General features: G+C 37.8%; 1 protein-coding gene across 1 annotated transcript; it reads left to right on the top strand.

Moving 5' to 3' along the window:
• The first annotated feature begins 615 nt into the window (after nucleotides 1–615).
• On the top strand, nucleotides 616–27,832 carry vimr2 (vimentin-related 2). Its single transcript, XM_028008097.1, has 10 exons — nucleotides 616–1,542; nucleotides 2,347–2,491; nucleotides 3,552–3,710; nucleotides 3,815–3,934; nucleotides 7,015–7,110; nucleotides 11,618–11,746; nucleotides 15,287–15,409; nucleotides 22,052–22,162; nucleotides 22,249–22,373; nucleotides 26,272–27,832. The coding sequence occupies exons 1-10, from the start codon at nucleotides 1,448–1,450 to the stop codon at nucleotides 26,312–26,314; spliced, it is 1,146 nt and encodes a 381-aa protein (XP_027863898.1). The 5' UTR covers nucleotides 616–1,447; the 3' UTR covers nucleotides 26,315–27,832.
• Nucleotides 27,833–27,931: the final 99 nt, after the last annotated feature.

The raw sequence follows: 27,931 nt of genomic DNA, 5'->3' as shown, positions 1-27,931 counted from the left end.
AAATTTTGAATGAAAAACAGCAGAAAGTATCAAGTTTATTGGCATCACACATTTCAGCTACAAGACCGTCCAGCGTACTTTAGATCACAAAAAAATAAAATAAAAAGTCATTTATAAACCTATATATTTGCTCCTATTCACATTAAGAGAAAATTAGCTATTCCAGCTCTGAAGACCATTATGGAAATATTTCAAATTCAACGCCGTATCACTTCATAATAATTTTCAAATTTCTATTAGGTACATTAAGAAATTGTCAAGATTGTTTTATTGAAATGAAACTTTACATTTTGAAAATCTTAGGTCCTTTTAAGTTGTATTTGCTTTCTCTTTAAAAAAAAAACCATTTTGAATATTTAAAATGTGTTTGAATCACATGATGGAAAACAAATTTATGCGTTTTGTAGATACATTTTAGAATATTATACTTATTGATTCATGAAGTTTCAGTAAGTTTATCTGTAAAAAATGTTTTAAATGATTTCTTGCTGGAGGCGCAGACTGTTAAAAGTTTTACATTTTAAGTTTGCCGATACTGTACAGCAAGCATACTGGAAATTGCACTATGAAGCTTGCCGGAAATTGTGTGCCTGGTAAACAACCGTCCTCCACTCCGAACAGAAGTGCTTATCCGAACAAGATGGCGGTTAGTGTTGAAGTCCCGATCCGAACGAGACGGCGGTTAGTGTTGAAGTCCCGATCCGAACGAGACGGCGGTTAGTGTTGAAGTCCCGATCCGAACAGATGGCGGTTAGTGTTGAAGTCCCGATCCGAACGAGACGGCGGTTAGTGTTGAAGTCCCGATCCGAACGAGACGGCGGTTAGTGTTGAAGTCCCGATCCGAACGAGACGGCGGTTAGTGTTGAAGTCCCGATCCGAACGAGACGGCGGTTAGTGTTGAAGTCCCGATCCGAACAGATGGCGGTTAGTGTTGAAGTCCCGATCCGAACGAGACGGCGGTTAGTGTTGAAGTCCCGATCCGAACGAGACGGCGGTTAGTGTTGAAGTCCCGATCCGAACAGATGGCGGTTAGTGTTGAAGTCCCGATCCGAACAAGATGGCGGTTAGTGTTAATTCAATATTTGGAACCACGCCGCCATTGCTAAAACTACAGGTAGACCACAAATCTAAAACGTTATTTTAATACCATGTCATGGCAAAAATAAAGCTTTGACCACAGTTTTATAAAGATTTTTAGGCAGTAAAAATCACAAACATACATGCAACATCCTGCAGGGTGCTGGATTGTTACTGGTGGAAGGCGGAATAAAACCCAATAACTGTCCAGTTTGATTTAGTAGTTTACTACTCGGGTACGTGTGAAGTCCTCTCTGAATGACGTTCATGCTATAAGCAGTGAGCTTCACCTCGATGCCACATTCCCTGCGGTTATAAAGCCCGGTGTGGCGCGGCTGGCGCCATTTTTATCCCGACCCGATCCGGAGCCATGGCCATGCTCAGAGTGTCTTCATACCGCCGGCTGTTTGACGACGACAGGCGGAGTCCTAACGAAGGGCCGAGGCTGCACCAGGCCTCCGCCAGGTCAGGGTTCATCACATCGTTTATTATGTTGCTACTGGAAAAAAGATATTCTGGCTGTTTTAACATTTATTTAAAAACGTGTTTGAATTCACATGTATAAATCTCTGCATAGCTAAATTTATTAATCTATTCATTATTAACAAAAAGTGCAACTCTTAAAAAATGTTTATCTATCTATCTATCTATCTATCTATCTATATTCTGGAAATAAATATACAGTGAAAATAAATTTTAAATAATTTTCAATTTTTTAGATCTGGTTTCTAGTGCAAATAGAAAAATAACTTACAAGTTACTTTTCTGCAACATATAGGACCTTGTTTTAAGTCAATAATTTCTTAGAAATATATTTTTTAAACATACTAGTTCGACTGGCATATTATTTTATAACATGGGAAAATGTGTTAAATGTAAGTAAAATGTAAATAATCTGCCAGTTGAGCAACTTCTTCTATATTAAAGAATTGTTGACTTAAAAGAAACTCCTATATTTTACTAAAAAAATTAATTGTAAGTTGTCTTTATTTCAAGCACTAGAAATTGGATAAAAAAATATATGGTAAGATTTTGTGTTTTTGCAGTGTTTACACGCAGTCCAACATTAAACGAGATAGTAAATATCTGAATGTTTTGAAAACTGTATTAAGGAAGTATGTAATGTCAAGCTCAGAGTGTAAGTACTTAACAAAAGCCTTTTGATTTAATAGAAACACTCTGGTAGTCGAGGTCGTTACGTATAACAAATGTCAGATTTACATTTTTGCTTCTTCAGTCCAGTTTCTGTGTTGTTTGCTTTTCTTGCAGGTGTGCCTCTGCTGGCAAATGTGACTGTGATAAAGTAGACTTTGTTACAGCCACAGCTCTGAATAAAGCGGGTCTAGACCGGCTCATCCAGGAGCGGACCACCATGGCTGCCCTCAACGACCGGCTGGTCAAACTCATTGAGTTGGTGTGGAAAGACATTAAACTAGAGATGCACTAATCCAGTTTTTCACTTTTGATACCGGTACCAATATCTGAGGTTTAGTATCTGTCGATACGATCTGATAGAGAAAAACAGTTGAATTGACTTAAAATGCGTGTTTTTTACATAAATAGACAGAAATGTACTGAATTACAAATTTATGTACCAACTCTGCACCAGTTGTCTTAGTCCGAACCAACCAAACAACATAATTTTTAACTATTAATATAATTATATTCCTCTACACAGTACAGCAAACTTAGATACACAGATATCTTCACAAGTTGGTCAAAAATGTAAAAAACAACTTTAATTTGTTTAGTCATTGCAATTAGGAGTAAATAATAAACTGAAACTGACAAAAATAGGTTTACAGTCACAATAAATGAATTAATCACTTTTAAAAAAAAATTCCATTGATATGATTTATTGTTTTTCTCTTTTCTCCATTTCTACTAAAATTTGGATGATAAAATTTTTCAGTCTGGTGATTTGGTCTTAATTAACCATTTTTTGAAAGATAATTTTGTTTACAGAAACTTAATTAATTTTATTTGTCGTTTCTCTTGTTTTGTTTATTTATTTTGGATATTTAAAATGTTTTCCACTTCCAGTGTCAAATGTTTGTTAGAATTTAAAGTTTATTGATCTTTGAGAAAATGTGCTCTTGCATTATTATTATGCCATCAGTATTATATTACTTGAAAATGGTCTGAAACCAACAATATTATCTTTTATTGCAATAACTTATTTATTACCTTGGTCAAACATTTAAAACTAAACTGCTACAAATCTTCTTTCAAATGGTTCAGATAGTTCAATTAGGATTTGTAAATTTAATGTAAAATCACAGAGCATAGAATTAGACTGAATAGATCTGCAATTATTGATTGGAGACATTGTCACCAATACCCGATCTAGAACTTTTCTCAATATCAGAACCAATACAGATATTAAAATTGGATCGGTGCCTCTCTAATCGACTTAGAAACCTTTTTTGTTCTCTACTGTTCTGTCTCTTCACCTCTGGGTCCGCTGCCTTCAGGCCCACTGTTTGGAAGAGGAGAACGGCTCTCTTGAATGTCAGATTGCTGATCTGGAGGAAAATCTGAACGGTCAACCCACCTCTACTGAAATCACCTCCACTGCAGCGAAACCGAAGTTCAGCTTGGAGGCAGTGGTGGAAAAACTGCGCAGGCAGAAGGTAGGGTGCGTCAGCTGCATGTTGGCGAGGTTTTCTCACCTTCTATTCCCTCCTGTCCACTTCAGTCAGAACCCATTTCGGTTCTGTCTGTCTTCTGCCTGCAGGATGAGATTATTTGTGACACAGAGGAGCTGAAGGAAGAGCTTGAATGTCTCCAGAAGGAGTTTGAAAAAGCTGCATATCAGAGGATCGTCGTCCAGCAGGGACAACAAGATGCGGCTGAGGTAAAATTTGTTCTCCGTATTGTAAAATATCAGACTTTCTTTTGCTGAATTTCTAAAACAAAAGAAAAACATAAACATCCGAGGTACCGTAGAGCCCTGAATATGATTTAATTAAAGCTGCATTATGTAACTTTTATAAAAAATATACGTTTTTACATATTTGTTGAAGCCGTCATTATGTTGTGACAGTATGAGACAAATAATCTGTGAAATAAATCGAGCTCCTCTGCCTTCTCCCAGTGCTAAAAAGAAACAACCAATCAGAGCCACGGGGTGTGTATTAGCGGTGTCAATCATGCTCATGTGTGTGCTGAAATCCTTTAAACTCCATGGCAACCATTCAGCCTTTGAGGCGCATCTCCTGCTGCAGTTTCCATAGTTTCTGTCTCTCAGAGAAACCGTCGCCCGTAACTCCCCTGCTTTGCTCCTACAGACTAGCTAGCAGCAACTAGCAAACTCCTGGGTAAACTGTGCATCCACTGAGCTCATTAAACGAGCTTCTTCTCAGAGTAGCGCTGGTAAAAACATTGTTAAAGAGTTAATAGAGGAGCCATGTTGTGATGACTTCCTGAAGACGGAGTTTCAGGAAGAGTAGGAGTTTCTTAAAGAGACAGAGGCCCAATTTCAAGGTATTAAATTATGAAATTAAATTTCTTTTAAGTTATATTTGATCTGTGCAACGTTTAACTAAAGGTAACGCTGATTGTGATACAAAATAATAATATGTGGCTGGAAAACATTCAGTTACTGTTTAAAAAATCCTAAATATTAAAAGTTTATTTCCTTATCAGGAGTGATGAACCTGAATTCTTCAAACAAAACAAAAGTCATAATAAAGTGGTTTGAGTTTCTGTAACAGATTCCTAATTTGTCAGAGCTTTATTGTGTTTTAATAATGAAGGGAAAAATGTCACTAAAGTGTTATTTTAATATAACCTCTGGTGTAATATTGTAGCTTGCCCACTAAGTGGAGGTGTTGTCAAGCGTTTCAGCCGCTGTGAATAAGCAGCAGCAACCTGTAGTTGTTCAGCAACCAAACCCTCAACACGACTCCTCCTCTTCCTCACACCAGGCTGAAGTAATCGTCCCGCAGCTGGACCAGATGTGAGCGCGGCTTTGATTCCTCCCTTACAGATGTAACACATTTCTCGATGCTGCAGCGCCCTGATGCCGCCGCTGGCTCCGTTCTGCCGCTCTGAATTGGTTGCAGCTGCAGGGCGACAATATTCGGTGGGAAATTCTGGCAGGGAAGTAAATGAAGAGCAGAGATGTGGAGGAGAGGAGGGAAAATTGGACAGATTAAACCACAACAAGCTCAACTTCCCTCCAAAGAAAAAAAAAAAACATGTCCGGTTTTATTATTTTGCACCTGTTTCGTGTCATGACTCACAAATTCAGCCTAATTTTCTCTGTGGAAGCAAACTTTGTGAAAATGTCACAATTTCAGACTAAAAACTGGTAAAACCGACATAAAAACTGAACCAATAATTTAATTTAATGAACCCAAATATCACTCTGATCTGCAAAATGATGCCTATTATCAGAAGTTCACAAAAACTGCACTAAAGTCAGAGGAAAGAGAAGCCGGCCAAGAAGTTTCCCACGAGTAAAAAGTATTTGGTAAAAAGTCTACTCAAGTACTGAGCAACTGATCAAATTATCAATCATTTCATATTTAAGAATTACATCATCAGATGTTAGTTAAGTGGAAATTTTAGTATTTTAAGGACAAAAATTACAGTAATTCATATAACAAATAACAAAATCAGGCAAATCCAGAAGTTTTACTCAAGTAAGAGTAAAATTACATTACTTTTCTACAAAAAACAACAAAATCAAACCAATTTGCTTGATTTTATTCTGATTTTTCAAAATTGTTAATTACGCTTTTTTGTCCTGCAAGTTAATCAATTAATTGGATTTAAAAAATGACACATTCTGCAGATTTTTCATTTAACACTTATTTTGTACAATAATAGAAATACATGAGAAGATTCATGTATTTAAATTCCTTTTTAAAATGATAAACATTTTATTGCCTAAAATGCAGTAAAATAGCATTAACTTGGTGAACTCTTGATTATTTGTAGCAAAGAAATATTCTGAAGCTAAAAACAGACATTTTACTAAACATCAATGTATAGATCCATTGATTATCGCTTTTGATTAACTGATAAATAATTAGACAGCAAAAGGAGCTTAGTTGGAGACTTTAATTTTTTTACAGAATCTGAACCAGGTGACTAATTTTTATTTACAAAGAAGAATTTTTACCTAAAATGCAAAAATATATTTAATCTTTATACAGTTTTCTCTTATTTGCTGTGATGGTTATTTTGTTTTTCTCAGTAATTGGCCTTTTTTGAGTCTGCATTCGATTAATTGATTATTAAATCAGTGGATGATTATTTCATAATTGATTAATTGTTTCAGTGCTACTATAGAAGGAAATGCAGGCGAGCCAAGCGGCGCCCTGAGGGACGCCACTGCTCCAAAAACATCAGAGGATTTAAAAAACAGCTCCTGACTGCAGGTTTTCCCTCTCGACATTTGTATTTTCACCTTAAAAGGGCATTTAGTGTCAGATAATTGGTAATATTTCTATAAATACTCTGTTCTGTTGCTCCACTTTGGGCGTTGCTGTCCAACCAGGTTGAGGAAAGTCGAAATGTTAAAAGTTCTGCCGAAATTCACCAGAGATTTGTGACTCGAGTTCAAGCAGAGGACAGTTTTACAGATTTACAAACACAAACCTTAATTATTCAGGTATTTTATTTCACCAAGCACAAATTTTTATTTATTTTTTTTCCATTTTCCCAAAGAGGATTCTTGTGGGCAAATATAAAAGCCGCCACTCCGGCTGCATTAATCTAAAAAGGAAGTATGTGAGCCGAGACCCCCTAAATGCATCGGGAGCTTTTGTTTCTACTTTTCCTCTGCAATGCGGCGTCTACTTCCTGTTCAGTGAATTTAACCAAATTCAGACGAGATATTGAAGCAAAAATAGATTCTACAGCGAGTCTTTTTGTGTTTTAATGAAGAGTAAACTCAAACTTTCCTCCTTCTGATTGCCTCTGCAGGCGGTCGATGCTGTGACTGCAGAGTGTTTGGCTCTGAGGGACCAAGTGGCCGTCTATGAGGAGCAGCTGGCAAACATGGAGACCCAACACAAGATGGTGAGACAAATCAATCAGCTGAAGAAGAAAAATATTTGAAATGAGAAACTATTTCTGTGGTGACAATCTCCAACCTTCAGTTGATTTGCTGAATCAAATGCTACGTTCACACAGCAGGCTAGTGCGACTTTAATCCGCTTTTTCTCTACAATCCTCATCTTGTCAACCCCCAAAAATCGGATCTTTGCCACTCCTATATATGGGAATAATTTGGATCTGATTGTTTCCAAAGCTCCAAGAGTCTGAACGGTTATGTTGCATTTTTATGGGGTAATTTTTCTGCCGTAATCCAAGAGCACATATTTTTATTTTGAAAGCAGAATTTCATGTCCTTCGTTCTCAAAACGTTTAATACTTTTACTTTCATTTTCATTTTGAAAGCAGGACTTCATGTCTTTCTTCTCAAAACTTGTAATGTTTACTCAAACCTTTCTCCTTGCGCTCTTGCAGAACGAAACGTTCTCTGCTTGCTTTTGGAACAAAAATGCACCGTCGCCTAGCAACAGAATGAAAATGTTGCATTGGGTGTGTTTGTTTCTATTTAGCGGGTGTACTTGTGTGGCTACTATGGATCGTAGCAACCTGACCACCCACTGGATGTAGGGAGAAACATCGGCCTCAGCTTTCTGTTGCGTGTAACACCAAACATCCGCTAGCTGTGTGCTACTGATCGCTAACAGCTACTGATCTTAGGCAGGAGTTTGTTCAGATCTCTCTCTTTGTTCGCATTAGTTTTGTTGATTGAAGGTTTTTGCTTCTATTTTCTTTCATTTTACCGTTTGCTGCTCGTTTGCACCTGTCGGCCACCGTACTGATTTTGTAGCGTTTGTCTTGGCTGCGCATGCTTCCCGTAAACGTATAAAAATGATAATTATGACATTTCTGAACGAGTTTTTTTTTTTTTGGTCAGTGAAACGCATCACAATCCCATCACTCTTAGTTCTGATCCAAACAGACGTTACAAGAGTTAACATCAATCCTGCATAAAAAGCCACTGCTGTTAGTTTCTTATTAGATTCCTATTATGATCTTGTCTGTCGGCTCTCATTGTGAATAAACTTTAAAATGGCGGCGTCCATTGCTGCTTCTGTAAACATTGTGCGTCGCTTTAGAGACGTAATCCGTTCACTCAGAAGTCTGGTTGCGGTTAGATTTACACAACGAAATCTGAGTTGAATTGTGTAAATTATTCACATTTCGTCACCTTACAGCCACAAACGGCATTATAATTTATTAATTTGATGTGTGATAAACCAACAAGAATCAGAATTAATTTTAATGTCGTTGTGGACAAATAAAGGACAACAAAATAAAAAAAGTAACGTTTGAAGAACCAGAAGAACTGGGATTTAAAAATAACTAAATAGATAAATAACTAAATAAAGATCAGTTTTTGGATGGATTTGCTGTTTTAAGGGCAACTACAGCAACTATTTTTAGTCTTTTTGTCCTTGGCTTTATTTTCGGTACTTAAAAAATGAAAGTTTTCAACAAGTGACAAAATCACCTCATCAACATTTTTCCTGCAATTCTGACTACATAAAAGCAAAAATAAATGAGAAATATATAAACACTTGATCACTTTTCTGTTAACACTAAATTGTTCTGCTTCAAATAATCTGACTGTGCACAACTTGGTAACATAAAAACATATTTAAGGAATATCATTACAATAGTTTGTCTTTAAGGCCGTTATTGGGTCAATTCCTCTAAAAACTGTCAGTAGAGATAAATTAAAGGAGAAAAATCAAGATAAAGCCTCAGTGGAAGTAAAACTTTCTTCTTCTTGTCTCGTTTCCTTTCATCATGAATCAACATCCTGCAGATTAAAGGAGAAAATGGGAGAGTAACCAATGAGCCAGACGTAAATAATATCATTTCCTTCTGGGAAAATTGATCACTTTTAATTATTTAGGTTTATTTTTCAAATTTCTGTTTTTCATAGCAATTATGGATTTTTTTCTGCAAAGCTAAAATGCTATAAGTTTGTACAAAAGAGTGTTTTTCCTTTCATTCATGTGCCTGAAGTTTGTCTGAAACACCTTAAACTAAAAATAAGTTAAATCTTATAGGAATAAGGTGCTGAAATATTATTTAAGCATTAATATATTAACTGTAGAAGCTTAAAAATATATGCTAACGCTCTAAATGAGAGTTTCATTATCTAATAAGAAAGTTAATGAGCTTCTTGATAAAAGGTATGTTTGGTTCTTTTTATCTCGCAACATAACGACTTGAAAAATCCCTGTTTAACCTTTCAGCAGAAGTTTTAAAAGTCCTTTCAAGATCCAGAAAAATTAGAGAGCAAAGCAGCATTTAATCAGAGCTGTCCATCAGCTAACCTGGGAGATATTAGAACCGTTCTTCAGATCTCGGTCATTTTCAATATTACCTGTCACAAATTAATTAAAAAGTCTGCTTTCGCCCTTTTTCACTATAATAACCTGGAAATCTGAGGAATTCAGTTTTATTTGAAGGCAGTTTTTGTGGCTATTTTGAGACATTTTAGTTTTCATTTGAACTCGACGCCGAGAGAAACTTTAATGCATGTGGTGACAGTTGGTTTACAGCAAACATCTGTGCAGTCTTTATATTTACCAAACACACAATGCAGCTAAATTAACTATTTGCTTGTTCTTTTGCCAAACTAGTGAAGCGGTCCTTTAAAATAACTTTGTTTGCATCCATGCGTCGTCGCTGCGCCGCACAACGATCCTCTGCCTCACCAGAAGATGACAGACGCAGCCCAGCCGAACCCGGAGCGACTCCATCTTTCCCTCTGCTGCTCGACCCTGAAACCCGCCCAGTCCCTCCGGACCACAACTCACAGTGTGGGAAATGTGGATAAACCTAAAATAAAAACAGAAATCAGTTTGCTTTATGGACGTCCAATTTCTCCTGACAAATCAGGAGTCATTATTCAGCTGCAGAAAAATGTTGCCTCTGAATAATGAAGGAGCAACTCCGTTCAACGATGAAGAAATCCATGCAGAGGTTGTTTCTGTGTTCAGCTTTAACAGCGTTACTCAGTTTATTTTACATGATTTCAGGTTCTTGTTCACTATTCCACTTTGCTTTAATTATACAATTTTACTCATCTTTTCAGTATCTCACTGGTGGGCAATGCTAACTAAACAGTTAGCAGCGCTAACGGAGTATTAGGGCAACGATAAAATAAAATTACAAGAATAAATTCAATATAACATGAGAACGAATTAATGTTGCAAGAATAAAATCGTACGAGAATAAAGTTGAAATATACAAGAATAGTTAAATTACTATGAGTATGAAGTAATATTACAACTTTATTCTGAAAATATTAGGGCTTTATTCTCATTATTATGACTTTATTTCTATTAGTTAAACTTTATTCTTATACAACTTTATACTCGCAATACTACGACTTTATTCTTGTGATATTATGAATTTATTCTCGTTACTTTGTTTTTTCTTATTAAGTCTATAATACTCTGTCGTAGTTCCACTAACACACTGAACTAATAATGCACAATGTTTTTAGCAGCAGCTAATGCTAAAGCGCTAACTTCAATTCAAATTATATCTGCCCTTGAAAGATTACAAACCTTAAACACCAATTTAATTTTGATGTCATATTTACATGTTCTATAATAATTGTGTTAATGATTATATCTTATTTTATTTTGTTACTGTATGTTTCTTGTTTGAAATATTGGGTTAAAAAATAAAAAGAGAAGGAGAACGTGAGGATTGTCCTGCGTAAACAGTCTTCGCCCCCTTCAAAATAAAAGCATGAATATAAACGGCTCACTAGTTCAAGAACTCTTAAAGGTCGATAACCAAAACATCAATGCAGATGTCAAACTTTATCAAGTTTACAAAACAGGCAGGTAAGAATTTCTCTGTAAAAATTAGTTTAGAGGAAGCTTAGTGTGCTAATGTTTCTCAAAGTTAGCAAAAAGCGCTAGATGAAATATGTGATCGCTATTAGCGAATTAGCAAAAGTGTGCTAACCACATGATACTTATAGTTTCTGCAGTATAATAATCAAAAAGGCTTTTCAATGTCTCAATTTTTGTCCTTTAGTTGGCACTAAAGGAAACATCCATGCACAGATTATTTTATAGAAAACACAAATTTATTCTGACCTAAAAGTTACAATTAAAGCTCAACTTAAATATCTCAGTGTATATACAAATAATGTACAAGTCATGCAAATTGAGGCACTAAATGGAAATAGTGAGAACATTTTCAGTTGTTTCCCAGGATTTTGCTGTGAACATTATTGCATTCATTTAAACTGAGGAGTTTAAGTCTTTAAGGAATTGAAAGTAAAGTTTGGCTCTGATTTGTTCAGCTTCACGATTTTGTAACTTTTTTTAAATATGCCAAGGTCGCCAAACAGGCAAATGGAAAATCCAAAGAATGATAAACTGGATGGGCCTTAAATAACAGCGTGGCGGCTGAATGGTTGCTGCTTCATGGAGGATCATCGGTGTGTTTCTCTGTGTGTTGGATGTCTATGCAGGAGGTGGAGAGCCAGCTGCAGCCTGATGAAAGGGCGCTGGCTGCAGCTGCGGTCAGGTTTGGCAGCCCTGACATCACCCCAGCCTTGGAAGTGAAGGAGTACCACCGCCAGCTGGCCGAGAGCCTCCAGGTACAGAAACACAAAATGTGCCACAAGGAAGTTTGATATTTCTGGCTGTAGACTCAAGGATGTGTCCAGATAAACCTAATAAGAAACAAAACGTACCTTTATCCTGCAGATTTAAACCTTATTTTCAGAGTTTGGTAGTGGCTAGTTACATTTACCTGAGTAACGTTTTGGAAAAACTGAGTATCTTTAGTCTGCTGTAATTGTACATATATAATTTTATTTTGAAGTATCGATACTCTTACTTGATTAATATTTCTGGCTTCTCTACCCTCTAGCTGCATTTCCTTTGTCGACAGTCCGCTATCATTAAAAATCACATTTTTGCAATTGCCATGTTTTCATTCAGTAAGAAAACTAAAACCACATATGAATTAGTTTGTTCACGTGATGAGTTATTAAAAAACATACTGCGCCGTCATCATCCTCCTGCTACTTCCTGTCTTTGTCTTTTCCACCAGTAAAAACATCTGGTTGGTTGTTATACTACCAAAATTCTTATTGAAAAATGTGAGTTTTTTCAAAATTGCCGTGTTTCCATTCATTAAGTTTGTTTACATACTTCCAGTTTGCCCAGTTCCATGGAAAATGGAAACGCAGGTACTTTTAATAGCTTCACTGACTGAAGAACAAGCTTGTTTTAACCAAAAACTCAGACACAGACTTGTCGTTTTTGTTAGTTTCATTTTATATTGAAAGACATTTAATTGGATAACTCTTTCTTTTGTCTGACTTTATCTTGTTGTTATGCTGTAATAATTATATTCCTTTAGTTCTCCAAATACCTTTATATTTTGTTTTATCCGGTGAGATAAATGTGAAATGATTGATGTTTTGATCAGTAATTCAGTATTTGAGTAGCTTTTTTACCGAATCATGTTTTACTCTTACTTGAGTAATTTCTTAAATAGCTTCATATACTTGAGCAAAAATACATTGAAGCAGTGCTACAGTTTTTGAGTACTCTACCCTCCTCTTTACAGCGAATAAAGCTGTAAAACTAGCTGACCAAACGTATTGGTTGGAGCTCAGCTGGGGTTGCTAGGCGATGGGCTGGGCTGGCTGGGGTTGCTAGGTAACGGCTTAGTGCCTGTTGATTCTCACTTAACTCCTCCTTTTCAAGAGACCTAAGAGCATTAACTTATTGCCCAAAATGTCTGAGTGTTTTTAGAAGCAGCTAAGACCCAAATGGAAGTACAAAAACATGCAAAATGCAAATTTTACTCTTACTTGAGCCATTTCTTGGACAGCTACTTTTTATTTTTACTTTGTAAAAATAAACGTTCAAGTAGTGCTACTCTACCATGTTTTTTATTTTTTATTTAAAGAGCTGTGCATTTATGAATCCTTAATTGCACCTTTTGCTGTTTAAAACAATGTTTTGCTCTATTTTGCAGAATTGATTCTTATTTAATTAAGGTCCTTCTGACAGCTGCTCCTCATCCTCTTTGCTGATCACCTCCTCTTCTTCCCCCCACTCGGGTCTCCACATAAATCTCAGCTTTCACAAATCATGCTGCGACACCCCGACTTGTTTTCTTTACCTCTTAGCACAACAGAGGAGAAGAACCTGAGAGTCGGGCTTGTAGTTCTGGACCCGGACAGAACGGCTTTCGTCCACCTTGGTAGTTGCAGTGCAACTCAAAGGTACAGCATCGAGGTCAGGCTGGAACTCCGGTGGGTCTGACCCCGACTGGGGTGAGGATGTCTGCTGGTTCAGAGGTCAGGGCTGTAATCAGACTGCAGGCCGCCTTCCCAGGCTCCCTCTCAGCTCTGCACTGGATGTTTTTAGAGGCATTAGAAAAGAATATCTGATCCATTTTTATTTGAATCATCTGTGTGTCTGACTACACCGGTACAAACCAGCCTCTTGTTCAACGTTTCGCTTTATTCAGAGGACCTAGGCTCTCGGCTGCAGATAAACAATTACTTCCTGGAGGCCTGGACTCGGTTGAAGTTTTAGGGTGTTTTCACACCTGATAGTCCTGATAGTCATAAATGCACAGCTCTTTATATAAAAATAATTTAGTCATAAAAACGTGGTAGAGTAGCACTACTTGAACGTTTATTTTTACTCAAGTAAAAATAAAAAGTAGCTGTCCAAGAAATGACTCAAGTAAGAGTAAAATTTGCATTTTGCATGTTTTTGTACTTCCATTTGGGTCTTAGCTGCTTCAATTGGGGACAAAAATTGCAACATTTGTTACATTTTCAGCTGCTGTGGTTCACTTTCACACTGCACTGTGTCAAATAAACCAAATCTTTTGAAAAACATGTACCCTTCCTCACCTGTGGGGGCGCTGCACCAAGAACCACTGAAGAAAATGACAAGAAAACCTGTGAAGAAGACACTGAACCCAACTTTTTTCTCAAAAAAACAAAAACAAATTGTAAAGAATGGACTAGCATCAGATTGTAGACGTTAAAGGATTTCACTTTTGTATTTGGCAAAAAACCACAAACCATATATCCTGCTAGCGCTATGCTTTTGGTTTGGTTGTATTTACCCAGAATTCCCTGCGCTATTGTTCTCTTTCTGCTTTTAAAGTGATTTCCAGCCTGCTTTGCATTTACATATGCATTCAAAGCGGATCAGAGTTCACTTCAGCTGAACTGAGACTGAGGTTTTTAAACGGACCAGAATTTGCTTTTTTGTTCCACATCAGAGTTCAACATGGACTGAACAGCTTTGTTCACTTCCCCCGCTGCTATTGCCAAAATTACAGGCAGGCTACAGTGGAAAAAATCACCGTCATCATTCAGAGTTTCCTCTGTTCACTGATTGGCCCGGTGGAGAAATCCACTTCAATGGGAGAAAGCCCAAACGGATTAAAAATCTTAGCAAATGAAAATGAAACTAGATATTGTTGATAGCTTTTGCCTGAAGCCGAAGCTATCAAGCTGTCTTTTATTTTTGAAGACGATGTAAATTGAGTAACAAGATCTAATCTTTTGTTGCACTTTTTGTCGTTTTGTGGTACACACTCCTTACCACTTGGCGGCGGTAATGCTTCCAATAATTGTTTGCCAACAGCCATTAAAACAAAGAAGAAATCCTAGATGGAGCAGTGAAGGGACATTACGTATGTGCAGGAAAGCAGTTGCCAGACCAGTGTCTGTCTCAAAGTGACTGTGTTCTAGTTTTTCTGCCTAAATCCCGTCTATCTGCTCTCTCCCTCCCACTCGGCGTCTTCCTCTGCCAGCTGGATGGCGTCCTGTCTGCGCCTGGCCTCAATTATGAGACACGATTGTCTCGATGTTCAAATGATTGCTGTTGGATTTAAACGGGAGTGGTGATTGTTGGCCTCATCCCACACACCTGTGCGCCCTCATGTTGCCTGTTTCGGCTGTTTCCCCTCCAATGTAATTACAAATCAGGTGCATGAAGAGAGAGCTTTGCTCATCCACCCCTCTGAAGGGGCTTTTTGCTCCATCTGTCAAAGTACACTTACCTTACTCAACGAGACGCCGCTGTGATCTCTCTGATTTTCAACTTTGCAAACTTATATGACTGCTCTGTCTCCTAATCGTTTGTTTCTTCAGCTGGAGTTTGGGGCGCTCTCCTCTGGCAAAAGCGATGGAAAGAAACTGGAAGCGAGAGGAACTGGTGGGTCAATGGTCAAAGACCCAACAGAGATAACTGATGTGGACGAGATGAAGACTCTGGTGAGTGAGCTTCCTTCTCTTGTTAGCTCCATTAAAAGGGAAAGTCATCCAAATTACAAAAAGTGTAGCCATGTGAACAAAATTTAAAAGACTTTCTGGGTCAGATCAGGTCATTTTTACTTCTAAACAATCCCTGCAGACTACTGCAAGAACTCATGTGTTTCTTATGCAAGTATTAAATATAATTTTCCAGAGATCTTTGTTAAATAGGAACTTCTCTTGTAATAACAAAGATGTCTGTCATTTTAAAATTTCAATAAAAAAAAGAGAAAGTTTTTCATAAATTGTCAATTTTCAGCTAGGGAATGAGTAGACAATTGTACTTTTTGCTCTTCAAATCCAATTTTAAGTGCATTGTGTTTGTTGGAAGATAATAAATAGTAAATTATTTGCGGACTTAAGCAGCTTTCAAATTCATAAGATTTGCATTTCCCGCATATAACAAACTGCTGAACTCTTTCTACATTGTGGCATCTTCTGACTAAACCCAAATTTCCGCAGGCAACTATTTGGACAGCTCAGTTGTAGCACAAGGGGCCCGTTTGTAATTTCTTAATTCAGATTTCTAAAAATGTAATTTTACTAGCCCATAATAAAGTTTAAGTTATCTTGAATTGTAATTAGATTTGGTGATGTCATTTGAGGTATCTTGAAAGGTATTTTGAACCGTAAAAATGAATTGTTACTCTTACTAGTAGGAATGTACAGTAGATAGTCAATAAAATATTTCATGTTAAAACGAAGTGCCACAGTTAAAAAGTTAAAGATAACTTCACTTATGTTATCTTAAGTGAAGATAAAAAGTTATCTTCACATAAAGGTGACCTATTATGCTTCAAGTTAGGATTGGTCAGTGGGCTTCAAAAAATATATTCATGAAATGTTTTTGCACAAAGAGGAGATTTTAATCTGCCAACTTCTGCTATTTTGAGGTCCCTCCAGATTGAGCTGTTTTAGGGCATCTTGTCACTTTTAATCCGAATACACTGCTGCTGGCCACGCCCTGCCAATTTAATGTTTACACTTAGACTTAGACTTAGACTTGTACTTTATTGATCCCTTGGGAAGACTCCCTCAGGAAATTGAAGTTACCAGCAGCTCCCAGGCAAAAAACAAAGATAACACACAGTAAGTAAAGTGCAAAAGAATACAAAATACAAATTAAATACTGAGGTACACACCATATGTGAGTAACCAAAACCTTAAATTATGCAATTTGCACATAAAAATGCAAACAGATACATAATTATAAACCGAACATCTTTGAAAAGCATTAGTATAGCCTCCTGCACAACCAACAATAAAGCAGCAAGTGGTTTCTGGAGGATAAGTCAATAACAAAAAATACTTGTCTTCTTCAGCAGCCATTGTACAACACATATAGCGGTGAAACCAGCTGGCCAAATGTGCTGGAGTTCAGCTCGGGTTGCTGGGCAACAGGCTGGGCTTTACTGGGGTTGCTGGGATGGTTTTGAAATGGCTGGTTTCCAGACACCAAAAATCATAAACTTATTGCCAAAAAACGGCTCGGTGTTTTTTTTTTTAAGCACTTTTGCTGTTTTTAGAAGCAGTTGAAACCCAAATGGAAGTACAAAAACATGGACATTTATATTTTTCACAATAACTTCCCTTTTTTAGGTTCTTTGCACTGGCCATCTTGTTATAGATGAACAAAATAATTTTGGTTATTTTTCAAGGGTTTTGACATTTTTATCACCTCTAATTTGCTGATAAGACATGAATTGTCAAGGCAAGAGCCACCACAGGAAGAAACCTTAAAGTTAAACTCATAATTTGTCTCCTTTTGGTCCACATCCTCTAATTATACATTCGGACCTTCTTTGTCGACAAAGATCAGATAAAACTTAAATCCATGACTGGGTTTGTATCACAGCCTGAAAACGAATGGTTTCTCACAGCAGGCGAGGAGCAGCTGAGTGACAGAGGAGCAGCAGTGTGGGAGATCCTGAGTGTTTACTCTGAGGACACTTTCAGCAGGAGATGTGAAAGCCCGTCTGCAGCCCAGACAGGATTTATCTCCCTTAGTGGCCTCGGTTATTAACCACAGGCTTACAGATTGGCTCCAGACTCATAAAAGTCTGAAAAGTTTATACACTCACTGCCTCAAGACATATGTTGCGATTTGAAAAGTGGAAATAAATCTTGATCAGCCATTTTTTACCCATCCCCATACAAAAAAGATGTTCCCAAAGCACAGAGGAGAATCCACGCTTTTTTTTTTTTTTTTACCCCTCCAGGGGGTCTTTTGTGGGCTCTAGTGTCTCTTATATGATAGTAGGCTGACAGGAAACGGGGAAGGAGAGGGGGGAAGACATGCGGCAAATGTCGTCGGGTCCGGGAGTCGAACCCGCGACGGCCGCGTCGAGGACTCAAGGCCTCCAAACATGGGTCGCACTAACCACTACGCCACCACGGCACGCCCAGAATCCGCGCTTTCTGATTGGCTACCTGTCACATTCAACAGGCTGCGTTAAGCTCCCAGTCGGTGAAAACCTCTGATTTAGATCAGAGCGGCAACGACGATCTACCGTAACACACCACACACTACAGGATGATCAGTTATGAAATCGCAAGCGACAATCTTAGAACGGCCAAAGTTCTAAGATTGTCCTAAGGGGAAAATCGGGGCAAAAAAACCTTGTAGTGTGAACTATTGCATGAGGTAGTCGATGTGCCCATCTTCTCTATTTAAATCTAATTATTACTGAAGGGCAACATAATATACAGACTTCATAATCTGCACTCTTTTGGTTGAATGCAGTATTTATTTCTACTTTGGCTTTATGTTGTTTAGTTTTTATTCTAGTACATTTTTTGTTGATTGAGACTGAGAATCCATTTTGTTTTTGGTTGTTTTGTTTATTTTGTTTATCAGGTCCAGTGTTAAATAAAGTCCATCTATCTTTGGCAGGAAATTGCATGCATTATTACGTCATTTCCATTAAATCAGTGTAAAAAGGTCTTCAAGCAATATTATCGTTTATCGCAATAATTTTTGAGACAATTAATCGCTCAGCAAAATTTGTTATCGTGACAGACCTATTATCTATTGATATTGATAACATGCCTAAATATAAATATAATTAATTATCTATTTTCCAGCAGTACTAACATTAAGTGTTTTTTTGTTGACTTACCATTTGCTGAATTCTTGCTGGTTGTGCAGGAGGCTCCACTTTTGCTTTTAAAAGATGTACAGGCATTTGCAGGGATTTTCATGTGTGGCCACCTGCAGATTATTTGGATTTAAAGAGACAAAAAGCCATAAAAGAAGCTCCAAATAGGCAGAATTGGCCAGACTAAAATCTCATTATCTAAGAATGATTTGGTAATGAACTCGTTTTGTGTAGCCCATACATTTCCTAACCTGTTCAAGGAAGCATAATAGGTCATCTTTAACATCTATCAACGGTTTCACCACAGCTGACCACATCTGTAGCAAACCTGGTGGTTTGGTTCTCATTACCGAGGCTGCGGCTCCACTTCCAGCTCTTTAAATAAACACCAAGCCTCTGAAACCACAGCACAGCTCCTCCAACATCATCCACTTCTCTCCAACACGAGCGCCGCTCAAGTCAGCGCCGCCTGACGGATGGACAGCTCAACTCGACCTGCTCTGCTTCCTTTCTCGCCTCTGATGGATGCTCAGGCTCTGGTTTCTCACTGAAACACAACATGACCAAACAAACACATTGCAGTGAAATCAGGCCCGACTCAGGACTGTATATAATAGAGCAGGCAGTGATGGCGTCCAAAGCCGCTGCTCGCATATACAGGCATGACTCCACTCCACTTATCATGCCAGGGGAAAGGAGGAGAGGACTCTCACTTGGCTCGGCCGGTTTGGCGAGTCATCAGGAGCCGGGCTTCCCTCTGCTCAGACGGTTTCTCTGAAATGTGAGCCTGATCCCCATCTGGTTGGGACAGATAATTGTTGAACTTCTATGATTGCTGCAATTACTCATGGCAGAGCAACACAGACACCGACACTGAGGGAGGGATGCTCCTATAAGCTAACCTTGCCTTTTTGTGTTTGTTGATTTTGTTCTTAGTAGCTCCAGCTCACTATTATTTTATCATTTTTAGGACAGAAATTAATCAAGTTACTGTGTACAGGAAGCTATGAAAGTGCTTATTCTGCATCCAACCAGCCAGACTTTCTAGTAACTTCCTAAAGTTATATAAATCTCGAGTTTTTTCTGTCCTCTCACGTTACACTGATGTCCAAAGTTTTTGCCAAAGTGATTATGTTGAAAGTTCTTGTTGGCCTCAGTGTTTAAATTAAAAGCAGCACAATAATTTCACAGAAACATTTGACCCATCCAGCAAAAAACTGAACTTGCAATATTTCAATTAAAAAAAGTAGTCTAATTTTTAGGTGGAAAAATATAATCAAATCATAGTTCCATTGACAGATTATTTCACTTATAACATGGGGAAAATGTCTTGTTCCAAATTAAATAATCCACCAATGGATCTAGCATTTTTTAATCAACATTAAGGAATCAGTGACTTACAACCAGCTCATATTTCTTGCTGAAAAGTTACTTGTAAGTTAGTTGTGTCTTATTCAAGTGTCCTAAGATATTTGCAGTAGAAACTAGACCAAACATACTTGGTAAGATTTTGTCTATTCTCAGCAACAAGTACACTGTATGTCTTAATCTCCCTGGGAAAGAATTAGCATAAGCCTGCTTTTCAGAAAAGGTTTCTTCAAGTTTGAGGTCCTATTTACTGTGAAATTAAAATGGTCAGTGAACCAAACCAATACCTGTTGCTGTGTTATAAAAAACAAACCCTGCCCTTAGAAAATGTAAAACTGGTGGGCCACGTGTAATAAACCCGAGAGCCACAAGTGGCCTGCGTACCGTATGTTGTTCACCCATTTTGTGGCTTATTGGGTGTAGCTAAATTACAATATATTTTTTAGGGAACAGATAAGCGTGAAAAATTATTAAATGCACAAAAACACTAAAGTAAGTGTATTATATGAGGAGCTTGACTTACAGCAGTTCATTTTCACACTTTGTGGCAGAAATCTGATTATCCTGAATAAGTTTGGTGAATCTTAAGTGACTTAGGGAAACAATATATTTGTCTAAAATTACTTTTGGCCTGAAAAAGTGGTGAAAAAGCAACCCAAGTCCAAAGGATTCAAAAACCCTCAATAAATATAGATCAAAACCACTTTAAAGGAAAGTTACTTTCAATACTTCAGCTCTTTTGTACAATATTATGTTGCAAGTGTTAGTTTTAGGTAACCATCCATTGCAACTCATTGATCTGGTTTTATAATTTACAAATTGATCTCTCCTCTTCCCTTTTCGCAGCAATTGTAGGCATGAAAGTCTTACAGTCATGATGACCATTGCAAATTATCCATTTAATGCTGAAGCATTTCACCCTAAAACCACAAATGTGAACCTTGTGGTAGGGCAGGATGAATTGTCGGGGGGATCACCAAAGTCAGTGGGAGTCGTCATCTGGAAACAATGAATGTCTGCATGAATTTTGATGGCAATCCATTAACCATACATCAAGATATTCCCATCTGAATCACATTCGTGGGGCATTGTACTGACACGGCTGTAAGCATTCTTAAACGGCTCTAATAAGACTAAATCAGAGCTGAATGACAAGAAAATTTGGGATTTGTGGTCATCAGGTGGTCAGAAATATGACTAAATACAGAAGACATCCAACAATCATTGCATTTACTGCGTTTAAATAATTACAGGCATCAATGTTTTATGCCAGATGTTGGTATGTTGTTGTTTATGGATAAATATTCTCCCATATTCATGATCTCTATGTTAGGTAAAGTTAGGTTCCTGATAATATAAAGTTGATTCATCTTATATAGATCAACTTAATTAGCAAGAGGTCGGCCATCTTTCAATAACATGAAAGGCTAAATCTTTCATAATGCTGAATTTAAAAAAAATATATTACATTTTAACATTATTTTGTGTCAGCTGCATTAAATGCTAACTCAATAAACACAAAATTGTGTTTTTCTCACAATAATAAACCTGTACATATTTATTAGATGAAACAAAACAGGAATCTCTAGGTCACTGAATAGAAAAATAAGAGGAATAGAATACAGAATACTTCCGTGAACTTTGTAACTAGTTGCTATGGAGTTGCTATGACAACAAGCTTAGATGTAGCTCTTGTTCCTATTTTTGCCTTTCCTGTCGTCACATCCTCGCCTTCGACGTTGCTCCCTAATGAAACCCGCCTGAATGAGAACTTTTAAGGTGAAACTTGTTTATATTTCAAAACAGAACGTTAAGTGCATTTTGAATCCCAAACCGAACTCTTGTGTGGGCCGTTCTTTTCCCTCTGTTCTGGCATGCCGCCATCTTTGATTAAATAAATAAAATCAAACCTCCGCTCAAGAATGACCGGCAGCGCCCTCTGCTTTATGGCGGCCAAACTACAACATAAAAAAAGTCTAATCTGACTTTATTGGGTAATCAATTGGAACTAGCTTTTATAAGCCATTAACCGACAATTTTAAGTTGATTTGTTGTTTAGGATTCCAGAAAAAGACACATTAATAGCAGAAAGCGTCATAGCGTAAATGAATGGCTGATTTTGGATGTCTTTCTGCAGATTTCAGAGCTGCAGAAGGAACTCGATGACCTTGAGAAGAGTAATGAGGAGCTGTTGGATGAAGTTGAGGTGAAAGGGGCTGCGTACATGGATGAGGTTGAAGAGTTGGAGGTATGGCATTGGAACTCTTGATGCAGCTTTTCTAACTTCATCTCCTTGTTTGTTTTTTTAAACACTCCAAATGATCTGTTGTTTAGTTTACTATAACAGAAATGAAGCAGCAGGAGGTTGACTTCAAATCCCAGATGAAAGAGCAGTGTGAGGAGTACAGGAAGCTGCTCAGTGAGAAGATGGCAAGAGACATGGAGATTGCAGCCTACAGGTAAGAAAAGATGACACCCACTTGCACATGAAAATAAACTCCAATCATTCTGTAGTCAACAGATAATGTCAAACAGGAACATACAGGAACAAAAATTCTGAATAGAGAACAATATATAAACATAAGTCCAATATCTAAGGGCATTATAGAACATAAATTATAATGTCAAAATGAAATTGATGCTTAAGGGTTGTAGTCTTTCAAGGGCAGACATAATTTGTTTTGAAGTTAGCGCTTTAGCATTAGCTTCCGCTAAATGCCATGTTGGTATAGCATAGCAGTGTTAGCGATTCTAATGTTAGCACCTTAGGGTTAGCATAACTAACTTTTCAGTCATACACAGAATATTTTTACTGATTTCTTTTTTTCAAATAAAGAGATACTATAACTATGTATTAGGGGGCCATGTCAGTTTTTGTGTTGTAGTTTAAAGCTAATTTAATCACACTTTAGCTGGCTAGTAGAAGGAAGGTACAGTTTTTTTCTGTGGTTGGTTGTGAAAACAATGTTAAACCTTTCAGTTTTTTCCTCCTTAAGGGACCACATCTCAATCATAAATACAAAGCTCACCGTTGTAGTAATACTCATTGTGCCGTTGCCACAAGGGTTTACAGTAGAGACAGGGGAAGATTTATGGAAAGTTAAGATTGATTGTTAGTGTGACTGTCAGTCACAGGGAAGGCATGGTGGGGTTTTTTATTAAAAGAAAAACACAGCACAAGGAGATTTCTCTGTTAAGTTTGTCATCCTCTTGCATGTCCTCATTAAGTCTGGTTACAGTTATAACCCACAGACCCTGACATCTTTTGTGAAAGTGTTTCTCCATGGTAGGGGGTCAGATGGAAACAGATGGTGCTCAACAATGTTCCCCTTTAGGAAGTGTCTTCTGAAGGGCTTGAAGAACAGCGCATGGTGGTCCCGGCATGTTGATCTTAGATTTTAATCTGCTGGATGCTGAGTTTGATGTTTGTTCTGTATCAGAAAAAAATGAATATTCACAGTACCATGCAAAGATATTCTCACCCCAGGAACATTTACAGACATTAGCAGGTTAAAATCACAAACTTCACTGTATTTTAGGGATTTTATGATTTGAACACAACAAATTCATCCAGACGCTGATCAACATTTTTATTTCCTTTTTCCCTGTGTCCAACTATGGGGTTTTTTGTATTTATTAAAACATACTCATCTATTATTATGTATTTCTATATTTGCACTGCCTTTCAGAGTTGCTACTTTTTAAATTTTGTTGTGCTTTCTTGCACAATGACAATAAAGGAATTCTGACTAATTGCAAAAAAGAGAACATAAAACATGAATTATTCACATTTTTGCCAAACAAAACACTCATAAAAATCTTAAAGTGAACCACAACTAGTTGAACATGCTTCCCTAAATTTTTTGTGTTTTTCCTGTTGGCGTAAAAATTTTTGCTTGTGATACGTAAAAGCTCATAATTATTTCTAAAATTGTCTGTTACATGTTTTGCTTTTGGAGTTTACCACTTTTCGCCAAATTTTTCATGTGCCGTTATACTCAATGTATCTGATGAAACAAACACACACATGATGGACTATATTAGCCAGAGCTAACACCTTTAGCTGGAGCTAACATGAAATCAGAACAAGATAATGAATGGATGTTTAAAGTCATAATGAAACATCTTTATATCTTCATAACACAACTATAATATATTTGGGTGAATATTCTGAGCCTGAAGCTAACTGTAAACATCCTGGTTTAGAAACTGGAGCTCTTTGCATTAGCATTAGCATTTTAAAGCTGAAGCAGCACAAACACCAACTTTTTTGGTTGAATACCATTTTGGTCCTCATTTTCATTTCCTCTTGTCACAGTGTTTTATTCCACGTGTTCCTGTTGTCTTTTACAGTAAATTTGATTTCTTCTGAATTTCTTCTCAACTCTTCTTCTTTCCACAAAAGCTAAATTTATATATTGTGGAATTAACCGGTAAAATTTATAATAATAATGTGAACTAGAAATGTTCATTTATTCTAATGAAAGGATGTATTTCTGAATGTATTTTTACATTTTTTAATTTTGGATGTTTAATGCTGCCCAGCCTCTCGTTTGGAGCTGAACTGTAAGACTTTTACTCTCCTCTGTATGTCTGTATGAAATCATGTGGGGGGAGAAACTTAACGGTTATTTCGTGGTCCATCTCACGTAGTTTAGCCTGGAAATCCGCAGTTTCTTTTTAAGATGTTCCTGCAGACAGGCTTGACATCCGTGTCCGCCCGGGTCACAGGAAACAGCTCCTGGAAGTGATGCAGCTTCCTGCATGTGACCTTGAGGCTTTCTTGTCATTTCCCTCGGTTCACTGAAGTTATTCAACCATCTGCCATCCTGCTATGTGAAGTGACGCACTTCTGTCATCCCATGTCGTTGCCACAGACATCCTCTTGCCCCCTTGCTCCCTGTGCCGCCGCCTCTGACCTACAGGGGGCCCTGCTGCGTTTTGAGCTGAGATTCAAGAGAGTTAAAGGGGATCTATTATGCAAAGTTCACATTTTCATGTTTTTATACTTCCATTGTGTCTCAAATGCTTCTAAAAACAAGCCAAGAATACAGCGATCATCTCTTATTTAAAAGAAACTGTAGGACAATTAAGTTCACACATTTGCAAGTTTTTGCTCTTCCATTTGGGTCTCAAACCCCTGAAGTGCTCAAAGGACACCAAAGCCATTTGATGGTTTTGGTGTCTGGAAAACGAGCCATTTCAAAAACCTCCCAGTTGTTAAGTTATATCTGACGGGCACTGCTCCGTTACCTAGCAAACCCTGCTAGCCCAGCCCGCTACCTAGCAACCCAAGCTGAGCTATAAGCACGTTTGCTCCGTTGGTTTTACTGCTGCACAATGGCTGCTGGAAAAAACAAGAGTTTTGTTGTTGACTTTCCATCTATAAACCACTTGCTATGCTCTTGTTGGTTGTTGCAGGAGGCTCTACGTCTGCTTTTCAAAGATGTACGGTTGTATAATTGTGCATCTGTTTGCTGCCATTTTCACGTGAGTGTAAATGTTGATTTGGGGCAGCAGCCTGTTTGGATTTAAAGTGACAGGAGGCCATAAAAGAAGCTCCAAATAGGCAGAATTGACCAAAATCTCTTTATCTGAAAATTATTTTGTAATGAACATGTTCTGTGTTGCCCATAAATTCCCTAATCTGTTCAAGGAAGCATAATAGATCACTTTTAACATCCATCAACGGTTTCACCCAAATTAAGCAGAAATAACAACAGAAATATCATTATCAGAGAATATTTTTTGCAAGAAATGTAATGAACATATTTTGTATCCTAACCTGTTCAAGTAGGTCATAGTTCATAGTAGGTCACCTTTAGAAGACATCTTACCTTCTGCTCTGCTCTGTACCAGCCTTTTAGTGTCAGCACACCCCTCATTAAACTCATTTACTAATCCTCCACAGCTCCACTTCCCTCTCTTAGACTCACACAGTAAACCCTCACCCAATGTTTTCTCTACTTTTCTTCATATACTGGATGTTTTGTTATCCTTAATTAGATCCATTTATGGGAAATGATTTTTTTGGTTTAAATTACCTCCACCACACACACTAACTAGCCCAGTTTGCCCTTACTGGGGGGCTTATGGCCCAAGAAAGTATTTCAGAGCAGCTCCTGCAGATGCTTGGTGCTTCAGTTTTCTGAAAATGTGAACACCATTTGGCTGTAGGTCCTTCTGCCGTCGCTCTGCTGCGTCACACACAGATCCTTCCTGATTTACGTCACGCTGAGAGCTGAGCTCCACATGGCAGGACTTTAATATAAAACATCTGGTTTTACTGGTTTAATCAGCTTTTGAATGAATGTTATTTACTTTATTTATGTGTTTTATTGTTTTTCTGCCTTTCAGGAGTCTGGTGGCGGAAGAGGAGGTGAGACTCTGCAGCCTGTGACTCGGCCCGATCCGATAGACCTCTGCTGGATCCTCCCCTGATGCACGGATTAGAAAACAGACCAGAAAACATGACAAACGGACCCAGAATGAGCACTTTGATGAAGCGTAAGCGTAGCAGTTCTAGCCACTGACAGATTGAAACCGCCCGGAGGCCTCAGCCAGCTGATAACAGGTCGCATGCAGATGACCTGGAGACTAAAATGGATCAGTCTGAAACCTGTAGGAGGCTCTGGTCTGGCTCTAATATTCCTTTAAAGTGGGTTTTATCTCCTCCAGCTCTCTGATTCCCACACATTTTGTTCCCTTTTTGTAAAACAAGGTTTAAATTCAAAGGGGTAGTATTGTGTAAAATGTATTTTTTTGATCTTCATATTATTTTATAATGTTATTTCCTTTTCAAAAACACACTTGGAGTGTTGTCTTGATTCTTTCATATTTGAGGAATCCTTTAATCTCCATGGCAACCATTCAGCTGTGCAAAACGCCTGGGTGGACCTAGCCCCGCCTTCGAGGACAAACCTCCCCCTCAGAGATGCAGTTCCAGAGCTTTCACCTCACAGAGCAGCTCTACTTAACCCAACTCCTTCAGACTAGCCAGCAGCAATTAGCAAACACCTGGTGGAACTCGTTGTAGGAGCTACTTCTCAGTTCAACGCTGGTAAAAACGTTGTTAAAGGGTTAATAAAGGAGCAAGTTGCAAGCAGAGCAGGTGTTTTTAAAGAGGCCCAATTTAAAGGTGTTAAATTACAAAGTAAAAATTTAAGTCATATTTTATTTTTATAACAACAGAAGGAAACATTGTTGCTCAATTATGCTACAAAATGGCTAAAACAAAACAACATAACACTGCCCCTTTAACCTCAAAACTAAATTTTCCATTTTATTGCCTTATTAGGACTGAGAAGTCTGAATTCTTCAAACAAAACAAAAATCATAACAAAGTGGTGAGTTTCTGTAATGAATATCGTTTTGTTCTAATAATGAAAGAGTCACAAAGAAAAGAGTTTTGGTGTTACCTTTGTTGTAATGATGCAGTTTGCGCCTGGAGAACACATAATGCCGCCCCTTTAAATGCAGAAACACAGAGCCACCTCGTCCGTCACTCAAACTCTTTCTGATTGCCACCTCTTAACCTTTGACCCCCTTGCTGTAATCAGACACACAGACGGGCTCCTCCTCCGTCACTGAAAGCGTCCCACCTTGCTTTTGTTTTTACAGTCAGATCTGCATGCTGCTTGTGAGAGTAAGCTGTGTTTGCTTAGCAAATGGCTCGTGAAGTTGTTTTTGTGAAACCTTCAGCAAACGAGCACCTGGATCTGAGTGATTCATTGTTTCCTCTTCCAGAACCAGTGTCCCAATTTGATGTCATTTCACAAAAAAGTGTTCGGCAGAGCATTCCTCACTAATCTTTTCCTTATTGTTAGCATCAAAGCTGTCTGTTATCAATCATCCTGCACAAGCATTAAAATGTACTTGGGATTTAGATTAAATAAAACTGAATGCTTGAAAAATCACAGCGGATTGTGACTTATTCCAGAAGAGCCCTCGGTTTCATGAGAACTGCTCGCTCAAATGAGCTTCAGCGCGCTGTAAAACATCTTTTCAGAGCAGCATG

This window comes from Xiphophorus couchianus, chromosome 23 (genome assembly GCF_001444195.1).
Source record: "Xiphophorus couchianus chromosome 23, X_couchianus-1.0, whole genome shotgun sequence".
Lineage (NCBI taxonomy): Eukaryota > Metazoa > Chordata > Actinopteri > Cyprinodontiformes > Poeciliidae > Xiphophorus > Xiphophorus couchianus.
This window is presented reverse-complemented; position numbering and strand designations above follow the sequence as displayed.